Source organism: Siphateles boraxobius, unplaced genomic scaffold, assembly GCF_051911475.1.
Source record: "Siphateles boraxobius isolate OS27281-9 unplaced genomic scaffold, OSU_SipBor_1 1, whole genome shotgun sequence".
Taxonomy (NCBI): domain Eukaryota; kingdom Metazoa; phylum Chordata; class Actinopteri; order Cypriniformes; family Leuciscidae; genus Siphateles; species Siphateles boraxobius.
Genome location: NW_027508699.1, coordinates 20738218 through 20757163, shown reverse-complemented (window position 1 = coordinate 20757163; position 18946 = coordinate 20738218). Strand labels below are relative to the sequence as shown.

Below are 18946 nucleotides of genomic sequence, written 5' to 3'. Positions count from 1 at the left end.
TATTTTTTAGATTTTGTAGTGTTTAATAAACTAAACCATTTAAAAAAATAAAGATTTTTCTGACTATTATTTCATACTGTTTGTCCATATTTACAGGGTTTAGGTCTTCTATAAGTAAAATATTATCAGTGTTCCAAACTCATCGCCTTTGACAAAATTCTCCATTTTGAAAACACAAGACCAGCTAAATGTTTAAATGTCAGCCTTGTGTGAAAATGCCATTTGCTCAGTCGATCAGGTGTTTGAAACAGCAGTGTGAGTTGCACAGGAACTGTGTGTGTGTCCTAGTTAACCCTACATTATGGGGACAAAATGCCATATCTGAAAACCTTGTGGGACATTCTATTGTCCCCATTAGGAAAACAGCTTATAAATCATACTAGGTGATGTTTTTTTTTAAATGCAGAAAGTTTTCTGTGATTGGTAGGGATAGGAATAGGGTTAGTGTAAGGGGATAAAATATACAGTTTTTACAGTATAGAAATCATTATGTCTATGGAAAGTTCCCATGAAACATAAAACGTGTGTGTGTGTGTCTGTATTAAATAAGGATTTGAACCCAGGTCCCCTTGAATACTAAACGAAAATTACACCTCTAGATGATCATGTCTAACTGTCATAGAAAGAAGTGCCACAGCTGTCACATAGTACGCTGAAAAAAATTAGCTGCATGGTGCGTCTGCCAAGATTTAAATAATTATTCCTATTTCAAGAGCAACTGATTGGCACAATGATTATCCTTTTAAAATTACATTCGAAAAATGTTTAATCTTTAATTCTCAAACAATATGTTTCACAGCATGCAGGAGAAAAGAATAAGAACAGACGGAAATATAGATCACTCTTGAAGCCCACTGAAGTTCAAGGCTTTCTTCATAGACAAAAGGACAGGATTATGACCTGAGAAACCTGAATCAATCACACTAAATCTTTTGAACCAATATATGACCTTTTACAGACAGTGATTTTAACCGCTGAGCTGCCACAATATTCGTGCTGTTAGCTAACATCCACCTATGAGTTGTAAACAAACAAATATAGTAAATAAAGCATGGTTTATAGGTGAATAACCCTCCATGCAGCTGTGGATATTTTACTCTTGTGATGTTGTGCAGATCACATAATTGTGATTTCTTACACAGCCGACCAACACTGCTTTTATGGCAGAATATACGCCATGAATTAGTTAAATGATCGATTTTCATCAATAAATAAACTGGGGATGTAGAGTAGTCAAAGGTTTGCTGGGCAATGTCTGGGTCACAGAGGGAAGATGAAAAATCCTGAGTGAAAAAGGCTTGTGATGTGTGGCTAAATGAGGCCATAAATGATATGCACTCTGTGTGACCATAACTGCACACTTCCATTAAAACAGGGGAGAACAGAGAAAATAAAAGGGGAAAAAACTGATTGCCTGCATCATTAATTTCTCCTGATAGCCCTAGTTTGACCCGCAGAGAACACTTGATCTGGTGTGAAAGCAGAAGTTAAAAGACAGGGGATAATATGTTAGACACTGCAAAAGCTGATTTCCTAACTGACATTTCTACCCGTGTGACTATTATTAAACTTTTAGAAAGCATTAGCACCTCAGAGAACCAATAATCCCGGTGTGTTGTGTTGTTTTCAGAATCTGTGCTTCTGTGCTATACGCTCATTTCTCCAAAGCAAATACATTTCATTACATGGGGGTGGGGGGTGGGGTTGGGATTCTCACTCTGTGAGGTGAATATTAAAGATTACATCACTGCGTTCAATCCAGTGCTAAATCTCAGGGGTCCTCTGTCTTTTTTCCCCTTCATTTAAAAAAAAAGTTTTTCAACTGAGCAAGACTCATATAACAGCTGCACTTTAATCTTACATCTGAGGGTGCTTTTGCTCTTCTTTTTTTTACCACAAAAAAAAAAACTAATTTGTAGAAGTGAGCATATATGACTTTTTCCAGCCTTCAGTGATAAGAGTTCTCAAGTAGTGTAGGGACTAGATCCCAATACAAACAAAACTCTACAGTTTGTTTTCCAGTTGTGTTTTTCAACATATATACATTTTCAATATTAATAATACAAAACCATTTTAACATGCTGTAAGACTGAAAAAACTGATAGAGACTCTCTGAGAAAACAAAAGAAATTAACATTTGAACTAGCATCACCATTTGAGATGCAAGTCTCGTCTGAGAATATATGTCTTTCCCTCTTCCCCCACTCCTTTCTCTCTCATGCTGAGATCACCAAAATTCACCCAAAAATCGATATGGTTTATTAATGTGAATTTTTATCATACAGTATTATACATGTTTGGTATCATTTGAAATGTCTCACTATGACTGGTACACATGTCTCATCCCCAAAGTAAACCAAAATGTAATAAAGTGCTGAAGAGTTTAGAGATAACTGGCACACAGAGGACGGTGTGTCTTCCAGGCAAATGGCATTCTGCTCCCAAAAGGTGTAAACTCTGAATGCAAATTCCTATTGTTAGCAAATGTTTCCATGTGAAAGTCTTTATAAAGAAATGCAACAAGAGGCTCAGGGCGATTTGTAACTTAAATTAGCCTGTGATGCAGAGTGTATGCAGGCACTCCACATCATGTATTTTATAATGTCAGGTTTGCATCTTCTCTCTTTATTCCAGAGCATTTGATGTTTCGTATTTATTATCTTTGAACTGATGATGAAATTGGCCTGATTCATTTACCTGACATAATAAATTGTTACATTTGATTTTATTCCAACTGACTCTGAAATTGTTTTCCCAAGTAAATTAAACGGATTCGTATCTTACCGCAAGTTTTGCGTCAGATTAGTGACGACTAATATTTGGCACTAATTCAAGTGTACGTGTTTTGCAAAGACAAGAAGTGAATTTCCGTTTAGGGCAGCAAAAGTGCTGCTTGACCAACCTAAATCTGGGTGTCTTACCTCTGTTTTAATTTAATGTTACTTTAGATAAGTGTACGTGGGAAACAACGGCACGGCCCATCCAAAGCAATTATAAAAAGTTGGTTGACTTATATCTGTAGTAGTGGCCATACCTCAACTGAAGTAAACGTTACTTTAATTTCAAGTGTATGCAATCACGGGGTCTATACCAAAGTATCTTTGATTGTGTAAGCGTGACTGTGACCGATCTCAGGAGCAATTACCTCTGTTTAGTGACTGAAGCTTGAGAGCCACGTTAAACAAGGTGTGAGGACCTCTGAGCGACATAGCTTCATAATATGAATGGGTAAAATATAAGTAAGGAGTTAAATAGAAAAATCAAATGTATTGCTAAACTATTATATAATTGACCAATAACCAATTGGCAATTTAACCTAAATTCTAGGCCGTGATAAAATGGAGTCAGAAAAAAGCTTAAATGAAATTAAATTACTTTGCCACGTGGAAAACAGTAACGCGCAGAGACCTTCACCCGTTCTATCGGATACTGCTTTGGACCAATCTAGACGGGCTTACAAAGATAATAAGTGTTTAATCAAGGCATTATTAATACAATTAACATAATCCTTTGATTATGTGTTCTCATTTAAATACATTTGACTATCATTTAACTGATCTTATCAGTTTAATATTTGCATTGCGTATAGATTTTTAACCTTTTTAAGGATTTTAAAAAATTAAAAAATTACATATATATATATATATATACAAGTATGAATGAATACAATTATGGAGATACAAGTATAAATATCTTAAAGAAATATAACACAACATAAAGAAATGTCAATTGCCAACTTTTTAAAAATAATTATAATAAAATATTTTTAATAATAGTAAACGCAGTATGAATTATTTCATTTTGATTTTTTACAGTAATAAATTGCATCATTTATTTGTGAGAAATAGTAAAGCAATATATAATAATAATATAGAAAATAATTAAAAAAAACAATTTTCTGCAGTTCCTCCCAGATTATTGTCTTGAGTGAGAAACTGTAAATATTTTCATCCCTCTAGATCTACAATCTCTGTGTTCTGTGATCTAATAGACAAGCCACCCACGGCCTCCTCCACTAACACAATGATAACAATGCATCAAGCTGAGAGGCAGTGGACAGGACTGCTCTGTGAGCTCTTGACATTGAAGATGAAGAAAGAGCCTGGCAATCTGAATGCAGAAAGGATTGTGTCCTGCTTATTGAAGAAAGTGAGTGAAGAGGATACGGAATTGTCGCAAAAGGCTTCCACATTGCTGAGAATGTATCATTCTGTTAACTGCTAACTTGACGGTGTATGTAAATGCACACAGGGTTATGGTTTTGATTAAGGAGGTATAAATGTATTGAAAATGCCCCTGAGTCCATTAATTGCATTTTAAAGTCTCTGGTGTTTGATTCAGAAAAATAACTTGAGACCATACTGCAGTCGAGACAGAATATTGCTGTAACTTGATACTAGTGGATGGAATACTAATACAGCCTTTTTCCTTGGACAGAATTTACTACCTTATAATTCCCCTAATGTAAAATATGCTTAATATGTCTATGCACACTAATCACTAAAGGTGAAGTTAAAGCTTAATAGAAATGACTGCACTGCGTGATCAGATAACAAATGAATTCCTGATTACGTATCATACTTAAAATACTGCCAGGATAGACACTTGTGTTGGTAAAGTTATTGCTCATAATCTACAGAAGTTAAACTACAACAAAGCGATACTTTTGACAGAATAGTTAACTAGACTAGAATATAAGGATAAAAATAAAATACTGAAAATATCCTTTTAATAATGTACTGTTAAAAAAATAATTAGGGAAAACATCCATAATATGAACAATTATGGTCTTTAAAGATAATATGAGATTAAAAGCTTTATACTGGGTATCGCATGACAATTATGTTTTTTGAAAAAGAGCCCTTTTTTAAATGTAAACCATTAGCAGTGACATTTGGCAGCAAAACATTATATGTCTACACACACTGCATCCTTAAATCGATGCTTTATGACTTTAATTTCCAGTTTGCATAGGCTGCATACAAAAATGTGACCTATGATATTTGACTCTTTGAGACACATACATTTAATAAATGAGGCTATGCATAGTTGTTTCCTTCGCTAATAATGTCTAATTCTAACACAATTACCAGATCCGCTATAGGAAATTGAGCTTGAAGGCTAGGAGTCCAAAAGCCACACATGTGTCGCATGCAGATTCCACATTAATCATAAATGTGAAACATGGTAAATAGGGTTTATTTGTGCAAAAAAATAAATTAAAAAAACATGTTAGGTCAGCACACATTTGTATAATCTATGACACTTGACTTTTTAAGGCACATTTCAATAAATAAGACCACGGGTATTTGTTTCTTTCGCTATGTCCTCTAACACAAACTCCAGTTTTATTGTGAATAACTGGGCTTGAAGACCATGGGTTCATATAAGCCACACGAGTCACATAGAAATTGCACACTAATCATATGAAACATGGTAAATGGGGGGTAGCTGTGGAAAATGTAGCCTATTAGTTATAATGTGACAAACAACAGAAATGTAGCATTGCTAAATGCTACATCGCAGTTGTTTATGTCATAATATAACTAATAGGCAACATTTTCCACAGGTACCCCCCATTAACCATGTTTTTGTCCCACATTCATATTTACTTGTTGGAAAAATAGCTTTATGAACAGTTTTGCTACTTCATTCAACAGTTCATACAATCTGATTCTATTTAAACCACTTACACAGCTGTGCTCAATCTTAAACACTTGTTACATTTCTACTTTTCTAATGATATAGTTTGGGTTTGATTTTTAGAGATATTGTTAGAGTAAAGGATATGATATATTGACCAAACACATCACACAAGACACTGCATATTGATGAAAATATTTATTTCTCTCCACATTGTAAAATCAGTCAATACACCCATGCCTTTCCAAAGGTTGAATTTTGCACTGAAAATCAGAACATATTATTCTCAATAGAATATAGTAGTACATAAACATAAATCTCTTTGTCTAGCTGGATCTGGCCATAGCACTTCGCCCACATCACAGGCTATGTCCTCTCTCACAAGACAGCGAGGGAAGAATCTTTTTAAATGGCGAATCCATCCTTGCACAGACCCTGCATCAATTAGGTCACAGGCCTCCGACATTGGTTTGAATGAGGGATATCCTGACAGGCCTGGAGACCTCGTAAACCTTCCATCCCCATGCCGAAAAAAACTCCTCAATGGGGATAAGGAAGGGAGAGTATGGTTTGAGATATTGGAGTTAAAATTGTGGATGCTCATGAAACCAGTTCTGGACCATAGCAGATCGGTGGAAAGATATATTGTCCCAGATGACTATGTATCTCATCTGCTCTGCATCTATTTGGTCTTCTGCTGTGACAATGTTGTGTAGTCTGTCTAAAAATGTGAGTATGTGGGCCATGTTGTAAGTTGGCAGGCTGGTGGAGGACCCCATTCTGCCTGATTGCAGCGAACCTTGGGGGACATTCAAAATATCTCTGTGGGCAATGATGTTTCTCTCTCTTCTTACTTTTGTCAGGTTAAACTCAGCCTCATCTATGAAGATAAATTCATATGGGATTGGATCAGCATCAATTAGAAAATCTCTCTGGAAAAAAGACAATATTTTGCAGTTCAATAAGGGCCTACTATAAATTTACATGTTAAAAGGTTCTTTGTATTCAGAATACTGAAGTGTACATTACTCACCTGCACATATTCACGCCGCAGATATTTTACTCTTTCAGACTTTTTTTCAAATGACACTCAGTAGAGTTGTTTCATCTGTATGTGATGCTTTTGAGGATTCACCACAGTCTTGATAGAGAGTTGTTATTAATGAAAATTGTGTGGTCATCGAGGATGTTTGTTTGAATTTCTATGAGAGCTATCGCGTTATTGCTCTCTCAATGTCAACCCATGGTATACAACGTGGTCAACCAAGGTTGCTCGAATCACATCTGGTCTTCTCTGTTCACATCCTCCTCCAGGTATACCTCTTCCTCTCCCTAACCCTCTTCCTTCACGGGCTCCATCTCCCATCCTCACTCTCCCTCTTCCTCTTACTGCAATGTTGCCTTCCATTTTTGTTGAAGACTGGTAAACTCACCTGTTGCCTTTCTATAGAGCTTACGCCTGATTGTTGAGTTTACAATTAAGCACCTACGTATTTGATCAATTGGTTCATAGGTGTGGTATTTAAGAAAGCAGTGCCTTGAAATGGCAAAGAAGTGACATGTTAGATTTATGTGTCTAATGTAGAGAAGTGTGTTCAGTGTTTTGCAAAAAAGTGTGAGGCTGAGAATAGTTTTGGTTCTGCAGATCTGGGCTGAGGTTTTGCTCCTTGAGTGTCAGATTTCTCTAACTGCGTGTTATTTTCAATTTGAGTGTGTAAGCAATAATAAGAATCTATTTGTTACTTAGCTGGAAAAAGTTACACGTTTACCTGGCAAGGTACTGTCCAGAAGAGGGTAGCTCATGTTTATTGGGCTTGTCAAAGCAGTTGACCATGTTCTGGATGAGTGCCAGGTCCGGTCTCACCATAGTCGCCGCATACACAGCCCTGCCAATGAGCTGCAGGGTATCCCTAATGTAGAAGTTCAGGGGCTTGCGATTCACCTCCCCATAAGCCAGAAGACCCAGGGGGGAGCCAATGGAGTGTAGAGAATCAAGACTCAGCGGATATCCCATGATCCAGTGCATGGGGGGCAATGCAACGCTCAATTGGTGGGCACTGCGCAGCACTGTGGCCGTACATTCAGGGTCGGAGCTGAAAAGCACCACGGAAGACGCCGGAGCAGAAGGAGTCCTGCTGAGGAGCTGTGAGAGGAGTTCCATCACCTTGTCTTCACTTGTATTTTCCTCGAGTCTGGACAGGTTGAGGGTCTCCCAGAGGTGCCAGTGGGCTCCATCCAAGCCTAGGTGACCCCACTGTTCAAGCTCTTCCAGCATCACTGTGTTCCCACCTCCCGGACAAAGAACTGCCGCTCCACCCTGCCAGCCTCCCTTCAGCAACACCGCTAACAGCAGCTCCGACAATGCAGAAGGCGGAGTACGTGTCATCATCTGCAAATGGAAGCGGTTCTGAAACCAGAGAACATACACAGTTACTGTAGGTCTAGGGCTGTGTGATTCATCAAAAATAAAACCGCAACATGTGATTATCAAACCACAAAGGCTGTGATATAATTAAATAACTATTTGTGAGAATGTTTTTATGGTTTCACATGCTGCACCATCTTTCCTCTCAATTGTGTCGTAATAACGAGGTTATATAGTTTGAACAATATATTTTCTCATAATAACGAGATGTTATGTTGTTAAAACAATATATTTTCTCGTAATAAGATTCTATGTCGTTAAAAACAAGATATTTTTTCTCCTTAAAACATATTTTCCATATTTTCTTGTAATGACAAGATGCATGTCATTAAAACTTTGTTTTTTTCCCGTAATAACGAGATAATGTGATGTTAAAATGATATCACTGGAATACAGTCTCTTGTTGTTTAATTACAGTTTTTACTCATAATTGATGTTTTATGAAATGCATAACCTTGTCTAATTTTAATTCTGTGCAGTGTGATCTGTTGTTTTTGTATTCCATTCTTGCATGTCTTTAATAAACAAATATGGTCAGACTCTGAAGTACGCCTTTAAATAATGAAATATGTGTTGCAATAACATGACAAACATTTTTATTTGTTTCATCATAACCTTTACCCGACTAATTATTATAAACTGTGGTTAATGTTAATCACAACAATCCTGCGCTATGGGCTACAGCTGAAGTTTGTAAGTTTCTATACTATTTAAAGCTTCCAACTTTTTGAATGTGGACTGTGATAAAGGCCTATTTCACAAGTTGTCACATCACGTACAAAATATGTGGTTTCAACAATTTAATATCTCGTTATATTTGGGAAAAGCATATTGTTTTTATGATATATGTTTTTGTTATATGTTATTATGAGGAAATGTATAGTTTTAACGTTAAATCGTTATTACGGAAAAACAATTTTAATGTCAACATCTCGTTATTAAAAAAAATGTTTTATTGAGAAAAAAATATTGTTTTAATGATAGCATCTCGAGAAAATTGTAATACTTGATTTTTTATTTTAAAGTGAAATCTTACGATAGAAATATTTCTAATGTTTTATTTTTCCATTTATTATTAATAATCATTATTTTTATTCATATGATATTTAAATCACAAAATGTTTGGCTAAATTGTACATTCCTAAAAACAAACACAGCAAACTTAAGGAAAATAAAATTCCCCCCTAAAAAGTCATGTAACCCGAGTTAGGTCTTCACACTGACTCATCAAAACAAAAAGCAAACCCCACCATAAAATACATATATCTTCAGGCTGCAAATGCGTATTGTATTCCCTAATGACTATACGTTTGAATAAGTAAGCGGGAAGTCTGGAGAGAGTGTTAGATCTCCTGTGACTTCCAACTCCTAAAGCTGCCTTATAGGCAAATAGAGGAATATATTACTTACTCTGAACTTATGATGACCTCATACTCAAGAACCCTGAAAACCACACTCCTTTAGACGCAATCTTGGACGCAAATATTTGAATCTCTTGAATGAAAAATAGACACTAAAACAGTGAGGAAGAGCTGTCAGCTCTCCTCCGAAATAGCTCCTGGCCATCTCTACACCGACTCTCTGCTGTTTTTGATGTGGACTGACAGGGAGGCGTGCATGAATGTGCCGTGAGAGTGAAAGATGGGATGCTTGGGTGTTCTGAGAGAACGAGGGACTGTTTGAACCTGGTGGGGGGCTGCGAGCGAGCAGCACGGGGCCGTGGCGCTGAAGAGGAGTCCCCACGCAAAGTTAAAACCTATGTGACTGGAATAACATTACCGCCAGCGGCTCTGACACGCGTCCCTGTGACTTCACTGCTACTTAGGGCACACATAAATTAGCACGCACACTGACGACTCCATCCGTCCAAACAGGACGAATTTGAAGACAAAATATAAAAACACACTGTCATTTGGAGTCGAAGTTCTGCTCTGCTGAAACAAAAGAATAGGACTTCAAAAAATAGAAACGGACCAAGGGGGTCCCGGGATTGTGCTGCGTACATATGGGAGCTTAGATAAGAAGAGAGAACGGGGCTGGCTTATCTTTTATTTACCAGTATATCCAGGGGATGCCAGGTGAATAGCAAACAAACAAACAAACAAACAAACAAACAAACAAACACCTTCTATGTGAAGGCAAACGTTCAGCCTCGAAGCCTCTCATTGCTCAATCGATCTGAAAACAGCCGCTCCTCCAAACAATACCTGTGCTCAGTAGGACATTAGCCTTCTCACTTCTAAATGGATCCACAAGCTGACAGCCTCTGAACAGCATGAGCAGTTTGATTTGTTCTCTCGGTCTTGGAAGTTTAGCGGGGAACGTCTATTTCCATTTCCACTTTTCCCACACCTTGCGAGCAATTTTCACAATCTGTCTTAACATCAGGGAGAAATAAATGGGTGCTATTTTATAACTGACAGCTCATAACTGGCCCAAATGTTGTAGAGTAACATTTCATTAATATCTAATACGGCAACATACAGGTTTTGCAGACTAATAGAAACAATAGTTTGGCCATCAAATTATCGTTCAGGTGTAGAGAAGGACGTGCTGAATCTATCTGTCACTCTCACACAGCAACGGCACCTGATCCATAAACAAACCATAATTGAGCTGAGAAATTGAAAAGTACTGTCCATATCTTCCTGAAACAGACGCTGAACTCTTGTAAAAAACCAATGATTTCTGCTCCGATAGCTGATAAGCTTGTGCGGTACCAATTTTGAAATTATGTTTCATAGCTTCTGCATTTAGTTATGAAAAAAAGAGAGACGATTCAGCAATACCACTGCAAAACGATGATTTTTCATAAATGTTATTATAAACTATTTTTTAGTCAGTAGGTTGTCTGAATCACTAGCTGATTAGTCAGTATTAAATTAATAGTTTACTCAAAAATGAAAATAAATTCACAATTTACTCGATCTAAACCTGTATGACTTTTTTTCTTCTGCTAAACATTAAAAAATATATTCTGAAGAATGTTGGTAACCAAACAGTTTTGGTAATTATTGAATTCCATTGTATAGACAAAACATTTTTGGGTGATACATCTCTTTAAGAAAGAGCGTATTATATGATTTTGGGTCATTTCCACCACATGTGTTAACAGTGCAATTGACACTGGGTAATAATCCTGATCTGCCTGTGACATGAAAAGGCATAAGAAAAACCCATAGAAAAAAAGTCCATTACACACTATTGGTGCCCTCGTAAAATATCTATGATACAGAATAAAAGGCACATTTTGAATGGTATTAATAGTGAAAGAAGTTTTAAAGAACCAGATGGTCTTTGACAACTAGCAGCAGGGGCTAATGGGTCATGCTAACCAGCCCAATCTCTGTACCTTGGGTCTTGCCTACAGAAAAAGCCTAAGGGAGCACAACAGAATGAGACAGAAATCAGGTGTCAAGATGCGTTTCTAAACCAAAACTATTTTTAACTTGACATGCCACATCAAAAACACAACATTCACGGTGCAAAATGTGATGCAACAGCCTAAGATTTCTGTTTGCAACTCTACATGTGTACACAGAACAAAGGTAAATGGTACTCAAAATGCCAGATATTCAAGAAACAATTAGGTTAAATATCTATAACCTTTAATTCCACAAAAACACCTCTCAACACAAAAATGGCGAGTTGGATTTCAGCAAAACAGTAGAACATTGGTCACATCAGGCGATCTGACGCCTCCATAGTAATTGTCTTGACATTTAAATGTGGACTTGTTACAAGAAGCAGTGTTTTGATACCGTGCTTTAAAGTGAATGAATTCAAAGACCAACTTTCTGAGGCATGATGTTTGAAATGCTAACGTTGTGCTAAAATTCTTTAAAAAAAATAAAAGTAAAAAAAATTATTAAAAAAAACTCTAGACCTTGTCAACCTCATTAATTCAGAAATTGGTTTGTGGGCGACTAGTCAACCATCCTGACTCATCCCTACTCTGTAATCAACTTTAGTTCCACAGCGCTGTGCCAAAGTGCTTTAAAGTCGTAAAGAAAACTGCTTATCTAGATGTAAAATTCTGCCACACAATGTTTTGAGGAGAGAAATATGATGGCAGAGAGAAATGCAAGGAAAGGTACATCAATACTGCATGTTCTCTATTAAGAGTGACAGTATCTTAATTAAGAAAGACCACTGTTGGAACCGGTAAAGATTTACTAACGTGTGAATAATTTCAAAACACTTCTTGACACACAGTCTTGAAAAAAATAAAATAAATGCTTAATTACTGAATGAAGACGAGGCTCTCTTTATGGTTCTGACTGACATCTGAAGTGGATCATGTGGGGATAAAGAAGTGATTTATGCAATGTATCATTATACATACAAATTGTTTGGGGTTTTATAACCTGAGGAGTGATTTATGCTCATGTATCTGGACTATTTATGCAAATCAGTAAAAAAAAAAAGGATTTAGCATAATTCAAAAAGGGTGAGCAACTTGTATGGATGAAGAGAGTAACTATCATGCTTCATAAAGTGTTCATGTGGCTTGAAAGTGATGCTTAAATTGGCTCAGTTTGCCATACTCAGTTGTGTCCCCTCTGTGTTTAGTTAGCCACATATTTAGGCATAAGCATGACTTAGCAAATGTGTGACATCCCAAGTCTCAAACTGTACCCGAGGCTCACTTCAGCAGTAGATAAGCGGAGAGATGGCAGCTCTTCATAATCTCTGCATTATCATCAAAGTGCTTCATGTCTTGTTTTACATTTTTGATCTGCTATGATAATTAAAAACATGAAGGAAAATAATAACTTCTGATGCACAGTGTCCACTACTAAAACTAATCTTTAACCCATCAGGTTATGATGTAATATCCAAGCCAACATGGATGATAACCTTTGACCCTTACCCATAATTCTGCCCTCGCTATACGTCTTTGGCCGCTTACAAATATACATACTTCCCTACTATATAGTTGGTGAAAAAACAGTATGTGAAGAGTATGTCCGAATTCACAGTATTCATAAAGCAGTAAGGAAAAAATCACTTGGATGACCTACTATTTCCAGCGAGATTCTGAAGTGTGCATCCAATGGAGACCTTATTATTCCATGAGGCCACAGGAGAGGATTTGTAGATGCAGTGAAGCGATGCAACTGACGCTGGTAGGCCACATGTTCAATGATAATGACAAATGTAGTATTTCCAGATTACATTCATCCTAAACACATTCATACATCTACTTTTTTAATGGTCAGGAAGTACTTATGAAAAAGCAGTACTTGGAGAGTATGCAATTTCAGACACAGACTTTGTGTTATTTATTTATGACATCATATATTCAACATGGCTGATGGTGGTGAAGCACAAAGTACCACTACAATATCTACTATTATTCATTGGAAATGTATATGAGAATATCCTTTCAGCTCTACTGTGAACATTTCTATGGTGACTATTTAAAATGAAATAGATCTATGTAAAGCATAGAAAAATAAATATTTTATATAATTTAATAATTTATGCATCATAAGGTTAATCAATTGCTTTAGGGATTAGGCATGATTAGGGGTAATCAACTGAATGGTAGAAGTATTATGTGTCAAAGGCTATGACTAAAACGGCACTTCGATTTTCTTATCTTAACTGTGCATATGTGGCACAGGATTCAAAACTTTATATAGTGTAATGATGAAAGGGAAACATAAGCCAAGAAACCCAAAGCTCAGCTCTTTTAGCAGCTGCCACTGTGCGCATTTTGCCACAAACTGATTGTTTTTTCTCTCCAAGGGAGGAAAGTGTTTTTTGTTTGTTTGTTACTGCTGCTTGTTACATTTTTTTGTGTATATCACTACATCACTGTCTGTGTGCACCGCTGCGCACAGTTTGCATCTGAAGTATAATGGCATTTCTGTGTTATTAAATGTTAGCTGCCTAGACTCTGACCTGTTATTAGTCTTGATAACATTTCCAAATCTTGTTTGCTCCACAGTGACCCTAATATGACACTGCAAAAATGTCCCATTCCGTGAGTGAAAGGAAAACCCATAAATTTATAACTCCATAGGATAGAAAACAACAATGTAATGAGGCTTTGAAATCAACATTTTTTTTTACACTTTATAATAGGAGTGATCACTCACATTAGGCCTGGTGAATAGTGCAAGGCGCACTCCCACTGGGCGATAAAGTAATATTTGAAAATGAAAGCCATTTGAGGAAATGTGAGTTTATGAATGAGGTGATTTACCAAATGATCCTGTCCAAATTCACCAGAACAGAATCTTAAACATCCAGCAGCACTAGGCAAAGCAACGAGTCCTCAACGAATGTGCGAAAGCTGTCAGACAGCAAAACACGAAGTTTAACCAATACTTTGGACATTAGTTTGACGTACTGCTACAAAGGCTGGCAAAATATGCGTGGTTCCTGCTTGGGAATTAGAAACATAATTTTAGATATTCCAACAGTGAACTTTAAAATGTTTTAGGGATAAACTTTAGCAGCGGCTTTTCGTGCGAAGAAAGTTACAGTTAATTGCGGAGACAGTCCTCGAGCCGAGGAGCTGTGATTTAGTGCTATGCTTAAGGCCATAATGTTGACAAAGCAGGATTGCACTCTCAGTAACTCTCAAAAGTCTGGGTCATCCTCACAATGTTTGGTCACAGTTGCATTTAAGGAAGTATGTTATGCTGCATCACTGAACCAAACAGTCAAATAATAATAATATTAATAATATTAATTCTAACATTGTTTGGACAAACAGTTTGTTTAAAATTTAAAGCAATGCCAGCGACCACGGCTATATTCATGGAGAGAAAAAAGTGAAATATATAAAAGTAAATAAATAAATAAAAAGTAATACATTAAATTATAGTAAAAGTAAAAAAGAAACTTTCATTAGAGGTTTTTAAAATGTATCTTTGATAAAAAAAAAATATATATATAATTAAATCTGTTCTCACTTTATAATAAATCTTTTCATAAGAATCAGCTGCAAAATAAAAGCTTATAATAAGCCAGGATTAGGCCTTTGTTCATTTAGGACATTTAAGTCGTTTTTTTAAACATGCCTTAATAAAAAACGTGTGCATCTTGAGAAAAAAAAAACAATGGCATATTTTAAGATATGTCAGTGTAAGTTGCTTTCAGTTAAAACAAGCTCAAACATGCATTTAAGTCTGGGACTAGGCTTAAGCCTTGTCTGTGAAACCAGGAGAAAGACATCACATTATACCAAAATATGCTTCAGCGATAAAGGACTCTGGCAAGAGGGGCATAAGGAGGATCTTCAACCATTAACACAATGGGTTAGTCTGCCTATTCAATAGCGATATTTGGACAAACAGAAACATGTTAGACTGCACAGACTACAATGTTTACACTTTTTAGGTCTACCTGTTTGTGTCTGACTCTGCACAATTAACAATACATGTTTAACTTTGTTTTTTTAAAATACACATATAGGCCTAAATTGTGCACCGTTACAGCCCTAACACTGATTCCATCATATAAACAATCAGACCAGGAAAATTGTATTTATGGGTCCTTGGCATGAAAAAGGTTGAAAAGTTCACTGAACTTTAAGAGCGAGTCATGGAATGAATGTACATTACTTCAGTACAGAAGACACAGTCAGGGTTTGAAATCAACACACGCCAAATGCGGGTAAAAATCAACTGTGGCGTGTAACGCTGTCAAATCACTAGCCAATTTGGCGGGTTACTTATTATGTTTACTCACTTTGCTGGGAAAGTTTGTGTGAGCCAGATCTGTTCAGATTTAGCTCAAATACTCAACTCGGGAGTTATCATGATATATTAATTACAGCGTATTGCGCAGAATCTGCGCATATCTGGCTTACTTGAACATGCACTTCACTACACAACAAATAACGGCATGCTTGTTCATTTTCTTTGAAGCAATAGCGAAGATTAAAATAGCATTTGGTTAACAGAAAAGACATTGTTATTTTCCAACATCCTACTTTTTTGATGTTCTTTTTACTGTATTGATCTGTCAACCTAAAATATATTTTTGGTGATGAGGATGAAAGAGGGAGGAGATGGCTGGATGACAAAGATAAGAAAGAAATGTATGAAATCCAAATTTTATTATATATATATGTGTGTGTGTGTGTGTGTGTGTGTGTGTGTGTGTGTGTGTGTGTGTGTGTGTGTGTGTGTACAAATATTTAGTAGCCAAATTAGCCGGTGAGTGAAAGTTAATTTCCCTGTTAAAAACCCTGGACACAGTACATAGTACAAAGATAACTCTAGCTCTACCGCTACCTGCCTTTAGTCCCAAATGATAAACCTTCTCTGGAATTCATTGCCTTCGGCTTCAGAGCAATATATCCATCAAACCACCTATATCCTAAAAAACCACTATCTTTTTGCTGAATTTTAGATCATCTTCATATTCAGACATCCTGCTCCAGAGTTTTATACACTTCCCAAAGCCATCAAGTAGGCCTTAATCTCGCCTCAGCCCGATAAATTTCTACCCACCAACAGTCTGTTTTTTGGCATCCCGACCTCCTGGGAGGATTCAGGCCTGCCGTGTTCAGACATTGAGTGAAAAATGTTATTCTTTCTGAGCAGAGACCATGTAAATGTCAACCAAAACTTGAAAAAGGATGACGGATCCAAGCATGAAATCATCATTATCTGCAAAGCACAGACGATAGTCTTTGGATTAGGGAAATTTAGTGATGACAACAGAGAGGTGCTGCTGCTCCTTCCAAAACTGAGGAGTTGTAACATGAGCTTAAAAGAATCCAATGTAAAGCGACAGTTTTAATATTGAAAAGCCCTCATAGAAGAAACAATATTTTGTTAAATCTTCTCAGTTTATCACAGGCCATTATTGTAATGGGATTTTCATCCATTAGTATAACGTCAGCTTATACCTTTTATATCATAGTTTAGTTTCTAAGTGGCACCATCAACTTACATGTAGCAACATTTCATAGGTCAGGCTTAAAAGGGTTACTTAAATAATTAATTTACCCTTGAGTTAATTAAAATTTTATCAAATATTAATGGATAATTAATCATAAATGGATTAATGTCATTCATTCTGGGACACATTACACGTCATGCATCATATATCAGGATCTTTTCTGAAGACCACAGTGGAGCACGCTTACCGCCAGCCTGGCTTTGAATCAGATTGCGTGTTTGAGTAAAGATATTTTTGCATTCAGCCTGAAAAGATTATTCTTTCCTTGTGATGTCCTTTGCACGTTTCAAACGCTATCAGTCAACAGCTTTGCATACGAAGCGTCTAGATGAGGCCGGGCCGATTGGGCTGCATATGCCAGGCCGTATAGAGAGGATTTAAGTGCATTTCAGGCTGACTGTGGATGGCACCTCTCGCTGCCTATTGCTTTCCTTGCTAATTGAGCAAATCGCAGCGTACGCCTCACGGAAGTAATGCTAGTGAACTTCTTAGCGATATGAAAGTTTAACACGGCTCTGTACATTATGTACATCAATTAAAAGGATTTTTGAACAGAGAAGAATTCAGGATTCATACCAAAATGTTGGTTTGAACAAATCGCTTCCATGCATACTTTATGTGGAGATTTACTGTAACTGAGGAGCTCGTTTGTTATTGCCTTTTAGCTCTCTTATTTTGGTAGAGGTGTCAGAGGCCGTTTGGCATCTAATCTGTGTCCGTTTCTATCTGGGGATGAGGTCTCCTCTGGCCATCGGTGCACTAATAGCATTCAACCTCTTGTTACAATTAAACAGAAAACTTAATGTTAACCTTTTCTTATCAGGCTGACTGAAGTCAATTAAGTAGGCACTTTTTGGATGAGCAGTCGGGACATATAATTAGATTTTCAATATACTTTTATTTTGACTTTAGATTATTATTTAGATAATTTGCTCAAAGCTATCCAATTATGATATTAATATAATACATTTAGTTTTATCAGTGTTCTCTATTATATTCAATTTTAACTGTTAGTGTCATTATATAATTAAGACAAGAACTAAAAAAAGTTAAATATATTTTGTGTATTGGGTAGCTTATTACCAGTATTAAGGGGTGTAACGTCACACAAACATGATGGTTCGGTACGTACCTTGGTTTTGAAGTCACGGTTCGGTACAGGTTCAGTTACAGCAGGGGGGGACAAAATTAAACATAAAATTGTTTTTGTTTTTTTATTATTATTTTTTTTAAACAAACTTGTCTCTGTTTTTAAATAAATTCAAATATAATTAAAATTTTCTTAAGAATAAAGAAAAATCTATCTCTATCAGCTAATGCTGTAATAGGGAGCCCTTACTTACACATTTCTATAATATTAAAAGTTTCAATAAACAAAAGAGCGCAAACAATTAGATTCAGTCGCTATTTATTTTTAGATATAATAATCAACAATAAAAAACAAACAAAAAAAAACATGTAAATTGCACACAAGGCAGGTAAATATAATGAATAGGCTAATATAGTGCATATACGAAATCTAGTGCTCTCAAGTGTCAGGCATTGAGTGTGACAGTCACTCGACACTTACTTCGGTCTCACACGGAAAAACTATTTATAATGTATTTAATATGCTGCAGCGCCCAAAATTTCTCTGGCCGCGCCACTCTCACTAATGAGACTGTAGGGTGTCACATTTGTCATTTTAGGTCTCAGAAGGGTGCTTGCGAGCGGTTGATTTGCGCCCTTGATGCGCAGTTTTGCTGAGGCCGCACTGATGCGAGCTCCGCAGCAGACTTCTTCCCGACAGTCAAAGCGGCATTAAGTCATGAAAGTGCGGACTCAGAGGAAGACCACGAGTGATTAGGGTGCCATTTAGGACAGGGCCTTAATCGAGCCTGCCACTTATCAGCCAATCAAAAAAAAAAGAAAGGGGTTACACAATAGCCAATCAGAAAATAGCACTATTGT

General features: G+C 36.6%; 1 protein-coding gene across 2 annotated transcripts in view; it reads right to left on the bottom strand.

Moving 5' to 3' along the window:
• Positions 1 to 18946, bottom strand: part of grin3ba (glutamate receptor, ionotropic, N-methyl-D-aspartate 3Ba) — a 47565-nt gene that overhangs the window by 16200 nt on the left and 12419 nt on the right. For both annotated transcript variants that reach the window (XM_077228279.1, XM_077228288.1), the window contains exon 2: positions 7413 to 8050. In XM_077228279.1, the coding sequence (XP_077084394.1) occupies positions 7413 to 8050 (638 nt within the window). The remainder of the gene's footprint in view (positions 1 to 7412; positions 8051 to 18946) is intronic.